This window comes from Salvelinus sp. IW2-2015, linkage group LG4q.1:29 (assembly GCF_002910315.2).
Source record: "Salvelinus sp. IW2-2015 linkage group LG4q.1:29, ASM291031v2, whole genome shotgun sequence".
Classification (NCBI taxonomy): Eukaryota; Metazoa; Chordata; class Actinopteri; order Salmoniformes; family Salmonidae; genus Salvelinus; species Salvelinus sp. IW2-2015.
The window spans coordinates 74,956,616-74,966,312 of NC_036842.1; the positions used below are offsets into that span (position 1 = coordinate 74,956,616).

The 9,697-nt window shown below is 44.2% G+C and overlaps 1 protein-coding gene and 1 long non-coding RNA gene across 2 annotated transcripts in view; both read left to right on the forward strand.

Annotated features, from left to right (window-relative positions):
- Positions 1–9,697, forward strand: part of otogl (otogelin-like) — a 74,505-nt gene that overhangs the window by 11,747 nt on the left and 53,061 nt on the right. Inside the window, 4 exon segments of the mRNA XM_070439795.1 lie at positions 800–1,076; positions 1,397–1,602; positions 2,163–2,287; positions 2,493–2,599. Of these exon segments, the coding sequence (XP_070295896.1) occupies positions 800–1,076; positions 1,397–1,602; positions 2,163–2,287; positions 2,493–2,599 (715 nt within the window).
- The window catches only part of LOC139027587 (uncharacterized), a 6,832-nt gene continuing 426 nt past the window's right edge, over positions 3,292–9,697 (forward strand). The window contains exon 1 of the long non-coding RNA XR_011479708.1: positions 3,292–3,394. This is a non-coding gene — a long non-coding RNA (uncharacterized lncRNA). The remainder of the gene's footprint in view (positions 3,395–9,697) is intronic.

A 9,697-nucleotide genomic window follows, 5' to 3' on the forward strand; every position in this document is an offset into this window, starting at 1 on the left:
TGCTGAATTTAAACATGAACTCATTCATAAAAACAGCAGCTCTTTGCTGTATTCGTTGACAGTCTCTCTGTGGTCATGGTTTTAAAAGTTATTAAATCTTACGTAGGCTAGTAGCCTATTAAACTTGGCTGTGGCCAGGGTCATGGAAGCTCTGTAGCCACGGTGATTTGAGCTATCCGATTGGGCAGCGCAGTAGGTGCACTCGATTTAGTCACAGATTTGCCGGTCCACCAGGTAGGCGGAGTTTGTCTCATGAATCAAGTTCACCTACTGGCAACAGCTCAACACGATTTTAAAAAAGGAGCGCAAGCCTTTATCGTTCGTTGGCTTTTCTACAGAAATATTTGGTGATCGACTAGGAATCGCGATCGACCGGCTGGCAACCACTGCTCTATAGTAATACCTTGCCTGAGACCTAAAGTAGTGTTTCCCTCACCCAACCACCATGGTTTTGTTGGCGCGATGGTAAGCACACTAGCGTCAGGATATGAAATGTTGTTGTTCGGTTCTCATGCTGGGTGTGGCAGATGAACTCTGATACACACTGTTCCTGTCAACCAAGTACCTACCTGGCTAAAGTACCACCAGAGCACCAACACTGTTAGACAGTGGGTGTAGTTGGCTGGGTATGGCACAGAGACGGGGTTCCCTGTAACTGAGCGGCTTTTAGTGAGCTAGCACTGTGAACCCCCTCCCCATGCCCCCCACACACAAACAAACACACGAGCGCACCATCATGCCAATTCAGAGTTGAGATAAGCGTGCACAACTCAGAGTGTGTGTGTGTGTGTACATGTAGTTCCTAACCAGGGCCAGGACAGAGATGGGATCTGCAGGTCTTGGGGTCAGCACCACTATGAGACGTTCGATGGCAGCTACTTCTACTACCCTGGAACCTGCTCCTACATACTGGCCCAGGACTGCCGCTCAGCCACACCACAATACACTGTGTGGGTCCATAACAGCCGTGTGTGTGAGGGCAGTGTGTACTCCTGTCCCAGGGCTCTCAGTCTCTTCTTCCCCAACGAGGAGGAGATCCACATCTCTGGATACCAAGTCCACCAGGGGGGTCGCAGGTTAGTAGGATATGGACAAATGTGTGTGTGTGTGTGTTTGTGCTTCGTAATGTGTGTGTGTGTAGGGCGGCAGGTAGCCTAGCAGTTAGAGCGTTGGTCCATTAACCGAAAGGTCGCTGGTTTGAATACCCAAGCTGACGAGGTGAAAGATCTGTCCATGTGCCCATGAGCCAGGCACTTAACCCTCATTTTGTCCAGGGGCGCCGTACTACTATGGCTGACCCTGTAAAACAATATGTTTCACTGCACGTATCTGGTGTATGTGACAATAAAGCATCGTAAAAAAAATTATAATAATCTGTGTGTGTGTGTGTGTGTAGGCTGAGCCTACCCCAGACAATAGGAGGTGTGTTTATAGAGCGTCTGGCTGACTACCTGCTGGTGAAGAGCGTGTTTGGCTTCTCTCTGGCGTGGGACGGGGGGAGCGGAGTATATCTGAAGATGTCTGAACAGCACCACGGCACCCCCTGTGGCCTCTGCGGGAACTATAACAACCTGCCCAACGATGACCTCACCACAGCCCGCGGTGAGACACACACTCGCACACCTCATCAAAGCCCACTGTAAGACTGGACAGACGGGTCCGACCAGTCTCTTATCCTCCCTCCTCCATCCATCTCTTATCCTCTCTCTCAGCACCCAATCATCCCTCCATCACAACCTTTCTCCTCTCAGCACCACAGGGAACCATTATAGTTATTATTACTGAGGGGGAGGCCCTAGTCCTGTAACCTGAGAGGAGAGCAGAGAGGAGAAATGGGCAGCAGGTTGCTTAGTGGTTAAGAGCGTTCGGCCAGTAACCGAAAGGTCACTGGTTCGAATCCCACTACTGACTAGGTACAACATCTGTAGATGTGCCCTTGAGCAAGGCACTTAACCCTAATTGCTCCTGTAAATCATTCTGGATAAGAGTGTCTGCTAAATGACCTGAAGGTAAATGAGAAAAGATGGAACAGAGGAAACCAGAGGAGAGAGTAGTTCTTCTAATATACAGTTGTTCTATTATATTGGATTATAGTCAGGCATGTAGAGGGAGGAACCTTAACCGTGTGTACGTGTTTCGTGTGTGTGTGTGCCTGTGTGTAGGCGTGCAGACAGAGGAGCCAGCAATGTTTGCTAACAGCTGGTCAGTCGATCTGCCCCATGAGAGAGGCTGCCCTCTAGTGGACATAGACTTCACTGGACCCTGCCACTCTGAGTCTGACATGGACGTAAGACCTGTCTGTCTGTGTCTGTCTGTCTGTCTGTCTGTCTGTCTGTCTGTCTGTGTCTGTCTGTCTGGAACCCTTTTGCTTGAACCTGGCTTGTCCATGTACCTTTGTTATGTGTGCTTATTTCTGTGTTTTATTGTAATATGTTGATGTAAAAATGTGTGTGTGTGTGTGTGTGTGTGTGTGTGTGTGTGTGTGTGTGTAGGATGCCATAGAGAAGTGCAGTGCTCTCCTGTTCTTCCCCTTCCTGTCCTGTCATGAGAACATCGACCCAAACCCCTACTTGGCCAGCTGTGTCTCCGACCTCTGTGTGTAAGTCACTCCAGAGTATTCATGTGTCCTATAAGTCAGATGGTATTTGATTACTCAATGTCGTCATAGTGTTGTCTGTGGGTTATCTGAGTGTTGTCTGGGGGTTATCTGAGTGTTGTCTGACAGTTGTCTGGGGGTTATCTGAGTGTAGTCCGACTGTTGTCTGGGGGTTATCTGGGTGTGGTCTGACTGTTGTCTGGGGGTTATCTGAGTGTAGTCTGACTGTTGTCTGTGGGTTATCTGAGTGCAGTCTGACTGTTGTCTGCTGTAATTAGGTCAGATGAGGAGGAGACGTTTTGCCGTGCGCTGGTGGAGTACACACGAGCCTGCAGCCATGTAGGATACCCTGTACGAGAGTGGAGAGACAGCTTCCCATCCTGCAGTCAGTAATGTTACACTAACAACCCAAACCTTCAACTAACCTAGAGCTAACTTATTACTACAGTCAGTCTTTAATTTGACTGTTCCATAGATGATGGCTGTGAGGAGAGTTTTGTCCATAGAGACTGTATCAGCTGCTGCCCTCCCACCTGTACCTTTGATAAGGAGTGTCTAGGAACTAACCTGCACTGTCTGGATGGATGCTACTGCCCTGATGGTACACTCATACACTCATACACACACAGACACACAGACACAAACGCACACACACTCCCTCTCACCCTCTGTGTGTCCGTCTGTCTCAGGGTTGATTCTGCAGAATGGGACTTGTATCGCTGTGTCTCAGTGTCCTTGTGTCTACCACGGCACCTCATACACACAGGGACACACTCTGGAGCAGGGCTGCAGTGTCTGGTCCCATCCATTTAGTTACTTATTAGGCATGATTGCAAACTACGTTTTCATCAAATCAGGGACTGGGCCACTAGAAGCTGGGCCTCCCATCCCTCTCTCTTCGTCTCTGCTCCACCCAAACGTAATACATATAGAGGCTTAACTCCACAATAAATACGTGTGGAGAGTCCGTCCAATATTCTAAATCGTGACGCCAAGGGTAGACAGCAGTTTGGGTGTGTTCAACTCAGCGCACAAGAATTGGGGAAATAAACACTCCTTGCCAGTCATATTACTTCAGGGGTTGGTTCTGGGTGCTCAAAATGCTTAACACATGCAGAGGTTTTGTCAGAAGCTTTCCAACAGAACAATGAACTGCACGGAGAGCAGCATAATCAGGGCAGTCCAAATACCTTAGGAGTCGTTTGATAAAGTGGCAGTGTGGAATATGAAGCAACTTTACTAAACTAACTAGGAGAGAGTGGAATTGTCTTGTGAAGATGTGCCTCAAGGATAACTAAAATTGAGAGAATAGTCACCCACATATTGGTGGACAGTGCTTATGGCGTTAGAACTTAATGACCATTTAAAGCGACCAAATGGATTCCTGGGGGATGCCCTGAGAAGAATGTGGACATAATGACGTACACACAATTTACAAGCGCTACACACAATACATGCGGACAGTACATCACACCAACACACTAAATGAGCCTGTGGATGGTGACCTTTGAGAAGAAGACGGCGATCCATGCGTGTATTTCTGTGGGAAAGAGAGCGGCTGCAGTAGTTGGTGGCTGCACTGACTGGACGTAGACAAACATATGGATTCAGAGGGTGTGGTGTGTGCCATGATTTTGGGGATAATGAACTAAATCTGTCAATTGGATTATGTTGTTACCAAATGCAACCTATACACTGCACACACTTTCCTCATGTACATAAATACATTGGATTAAAATACTGTATATAATTATCTGAATAGTATTATTTACAGGTCATAACACATCTTTGCAGCGATTACATGCATGTGAAGTCTATCTGTGTAAGTCTCATAAAGAAGCTCTTAGGCACATCTGGATTGTAAAATATTGTGTGACATTACTACAATTACTTTAAGAAAATTCTTATAAGCTTTGTCATAGTTGGTATGTTGATAATTGCTAGAACAGACATTAAGTCCTTGCCGATATATTTTTCAAGCAGATTTAAGTCAACCTACATTCAAGTTTGCTAGTAAGCAACATTAAGGTTATATTTGGCCTTGTGTTTTAGGTTATTGGTCTGCTGAAAGGTGGATTTGTCTAACCAGTGTCGGTTGGAAAGCAAGACTGAACAAGGTTTTTCCTATAAGGAATTGGCCTGTGCTTACTCTCTGCCGTTTCTTTTATCACCCAGAAAAAATCTAGTTCATGCGAGACAAGTCAATCGCTAACAGATGAGCCTAATACCAAATGTGAAAATAGTGCAGAATGGTTACTCAGTGATATGTTTAATGATTTGATTTACCCCAAACACCGCACTATGTATTCTGGAGATAAAGTATGAATTTTGCCATATTTTTTGCGAGTTTAATTTTCGTGCTTATTGAAACAACAGGCTCGTTTTTTTAACTTGTATGGACTCGTAATATTGGTTGGGATTAACTACAATGTGTTGAAATTCTCCAGTTTTTCCTATAGCCATTACTTCACTAGGGTAGGGGGCAGTCCTTCGGAATTTTGGTGAAAAGCGTGCCCAAATTTAACTGCTGCTACTTCAGCCATATAAAGCTAGAAATAATGCAGGAATAAGGCAGTAATCAGGAGACGTGGAGGAGAGTGCGTAGGAGGGCAACAACCCAGCAGCAGGAATGCTACCTTCCGCCTTTGTGCAAGGAGTAAGCAACTGCCAGAGCTGCTGCAAAATGACCTCCAGCACACAAATGCTAGCACTTGATGCATTTAATGGAAAAGAGGATGAGATCCTTCAGAGCCCTTGTGAGACCATTATGCTGACACATGACATTTGTAAGGCCGGTCTGGAGGTCATTTTGCAGGGCTCTGCAGTGCTACCTTGCACAAAAGAGCAGGAGGTAGCGGGCCTGCTCTGGGTTGTTAGCTCGGTCCTACTGGCTCCTCCACGTCTCCTTGATTGTACTGGCTGTCTCCTGGTTAGCGCCTCCATGCTCTGGCAGAACACGAGCTTGACAGATCAAGCAACCTTCTCGCACAGTATGTTGCGCATTGATGTGCATTCTGGATGACTGCACTACCTGCGCCACTGTGTGGGTTGTAGACTCCCGTTTATGCTGACCACTGTAAGGTGGAAGAGACATCGCACAGCATTCAACAAGTGACCAAACAGGTCAGTCCAGAGAAAGCATAGGAATGAGAAGTGGCTGTGGTCGCTATCATGCAGAATCACTCCTTTATGGGGGTGTGCTTGCTAAGTTGGCCTGAAGTTATTCATTTTGTCTTATATCATTTGCACAAACAGCATGTGAAATGTATTGTAATCAGTGTTGCTTTCCTAAGTGTCAGTTTGATTTCACATGAAGTGTGATTTGACTTGGAGTTACATTGTGTTGTTTTAATTGTTCCCTTTATTTTTTTGAGCCAGTGTATTGCCTGAATGCAATAGAGCTATGTGGAGAAAACAGGCACAGCTCATCACCCGTCTAACACACCCTACTGTGAGCATGTGGTGGAGATCATGCTATGGAGATGGCTTTTTCCAGCGGCAAGGGACCTGGGTGACTGTAGAGGATAGAGTAGAACAATGAATGAAGCAAAATACAGGCAAATCCTTTATGAGAACCTGCTTCAGATGCAAAGACCTTAGACGGGGGCGAAGATACGTTCCAACAGACAGTGACTCCAAGCATACAGCAAAGCAATGCTGGAAATGGCTTCAGACAATAAGTGAAAGTCCTGCAGTGGCCCGCAAAAAAGCCTCTGGAATTTTTGGAAAAAAAAAAATCATGAAATCAGTGGAAAGACTTGATTGTGTTATCTCCCACCGTAAATTTACAGAGTTTTAAGTAAATTGAAAGAAAATCCTAGATGAGCAGCTGAAATACAGAAAAAATCGTCTCAAGTCTGTCATCGGCCACCAAAGGTTATTCTAACAAAGCATTGACTACAGGGGTGTATACTACTTATGTAAAAATGAGATTTCTGTATTGTAATTATCAATAAATTAAGCAAAAATGTTGATAGGCATTGATTAAAAGAGTAAGAATAAGGAGGCAAATTCCAACCTCAAAATATAAGCTATGTTACTCCATTGTTTGGTAACAATATAATGTACCAAAACAATGATTGGTTAATAGTAATCTGACGATTGCTAAAGTAGTTACATGAAATTATATGACTTTAAAACGAATGGGAAACCCCTTGTGTTAATATGTATTGGCAATAATAACTTCATGGTGAGGCATGGATAAATAACATTAATATATCTTTGTCACGCGGAATTTTGAAAATATGAAGTAGGTATGATAATTCGAAGTCATGCTTAGACAATTAATAATTTAATGTAAAGAAAATACTGTGTGTGAATATGGAGTGATGTATAATTGTTAATAAACGACATGAAAAATAATGCATTTTTTAATGACTGAGAAAGACATTTTTAACTTTCCTTTTCCAACCGCTCAAATGCTCCACACAGAAACATCTGATTGGTGTATTAAGTAGCTTTAATCCCACTTGTAAAAATGACTTTACACACGAAACCAATTGAATCAGGAACAAGGAAGTGAAATTGTATCAGAGGGTTGGTATTGGAGATGGTCTCTACATAATGGATACCGTAAACTCTATGCTTATTTCATGATCAGATTTCAAGATCAGAGAGATGACAGAAGTGTTTATTTTTCATTTTCATTTGTGTAGTTACATCAAACTGCACCACAGGCGTTCAACTGTAAGATATGTTTGACACTTTTCTTCAATATTCCCCGCCCCAAATAAAATAAATTGTATTTTTCACGTTTTCGTAAACACAGGTGTAGACAAATGAAATAATATTACGAGCTTCCCAACTACCGCAGAAAAAAATAATAATAACAAACGGCACAGTGCAATACTGTAACGTGGAAAGAGGGTCCGTCCCAAATGGGTACTCGCTATGTCACTATGTATAAAAAGGGTGCAACATTTGGGAGTGTACTATGTGTCCTGATGGGGCGGGTTTCATGCCTCAACCTCATATCTCTCTTCAGTGACAGACAGACCTTTCTCTTCTTAATTTTTATTAAATTCTTACGGCGCCTAGAAGCTCTAGACAATAAAACGCGATGCTACTCCTATAGCGTAAGCAGACTTTTAAGTCACCTGCGCAAATATTGTGTTTGTTTTTCTTCAAGAGAGATATCAGTAGCGGCTGAGTTGAGAATGCAACGGTGTGGAAAGGCCATTCGTGCATTGGGGCTCGCGACAGGCGGGCAGTTAGTCGGAATTAGAAGACTCGGGCAAATCTCGATTTAGTCACAGATTTGCGGTCCACCAGGTAGGGAGTTTGTCTCATGAATCAAGTTCACTACTGGCAACAGCTCAACACGATTTTAAAAAAGGAGCGCAAGCCTTTCGTTCGTTGGTTTTCTACAGAAATATTTGGTGATCGACTAGGAATCGCGATCGCCGGCTGGCAACCACTGCTCTATGTAATACCTTGCTGAGCCTAAAGTAGTGTTTCCTCACCAACCAATGGTTTGTTGCGCGATGGTAAGCACACTAGCGTCAGGATATGAAATGTTGTTGTTGGTTCTCATCTGGGTGTGGCAGATGACTCTGATACACACTGTTCCTGTAACCAAGTACCTACCTGGCTAAGTAACCAGAGCCAACACTGTTAGACAGTGGTGTAGTTGGCTGGGTAGACAGAGACGGGGTTCCTGTAACTGAGCGGCTTTTAGTGATCTAGCACTGTGAACCCTCCCATGCCCACCAAACAAACAACAACGAGCGCACATCATGCAATTTAGAGTTGAGATAAGCGTGCACACTCAGAGTGTGTGTGTGTGTGTGTTGTAGTTCTAACCAGGGCCAGGACAGAGATGGGATTGCAGGTCTTGGGGTCAGCACACTATGAGACGTTCGATGGCAGCTACTTCTACTACCCTGGAACCTGCTCCTACATACTGGCCCAGGACTGCCGCTCCCACCACAATACACTGTGTGGGTCCATAACAGCCGTGTGTGTGAGGCAGTGTGTACTCCTGTCCCAGGGCTCTCAGTCTCTTCTTCCCAACGAGGAGGAGATCCACATCTTGGATACCAAGATCCAGGGGGCGCAGGTGGGTGGGATATGGAGGATGTGTATGTTCGTTGTAATGTGTTGTGTGTTGTTGTTGTGTTGTGGTGTGTGTGTGTGGTGTGTTGTGTGTGTGTGTGTGTGTGTGTGTGTGTGTGTGTGTGTGTGTGTGTGTGTTGTGTGTGCTGGCCTGTGTGCATGTTGTGTGTGCAGAGATGGGCAGTATTGAAACATCTATTTTAATTAAGTATTTTGTCATTTGAATTACATCCAGTGTATTTTATATTTCTAAATACTGTAATTTGTATGTTCAAAATACAAAATAATTCTATACATTTTTTAATAGAAGTTCATATTTTGTGTCCACCCTTCACCCTGCAATGTTATCAGAAGTCTGATAGCACTATGGTTGATAAAAGTGTGTGCTAAAGGAACAATATAATTAATGATGTAAAAATGAACAATTGCAAAGCTGCGAGTATTATTAATGAGCTCCGGCCGAAACAATACAGTGCTGTTGCTTTGAAGTTCTTTTTTTGTATTCATTTTCACATATACATTTACATATTGGTCATTGAGCAGACACACGTACCAGAGTGACTTGCTCAACTAGGTAGTTAACAACAACATATCACAGTCATAGCCAGTAAAAATTGTTGCTGCTGTTCGGCCAGCCACTTGCAAATGTATAAATTTTTAAAAATACATTACAAACACATGTATTTTGTAGTTTATTTGATACATTGTCTTTATGGTATTTGTATTCTCTATTTGTAATTGTATTTTGAAATTGCCATCCCTGCATATGTGCATAGGCTGACCTGCCCAAACAATAGAGGTGTGTTTATAGAGCGTCTGGCTGACTACTTCTGGTGAAGAGTGTGTTTGGCTTCTCTCTGGCGGGACGGAGAGAGGAGTAATATGAAGATGTCTGAACAGCACCACGGCACCCCTGTGGCCTCTGCGGGATATCAACACTGCCAAGATGACCTCACCACTGCCGTGGTGAGACACAACACTACACTCACCAATACTCAACACACCTCATCAAAGCCACTGTAAGACTGGACAGATGTCGACCGCCTC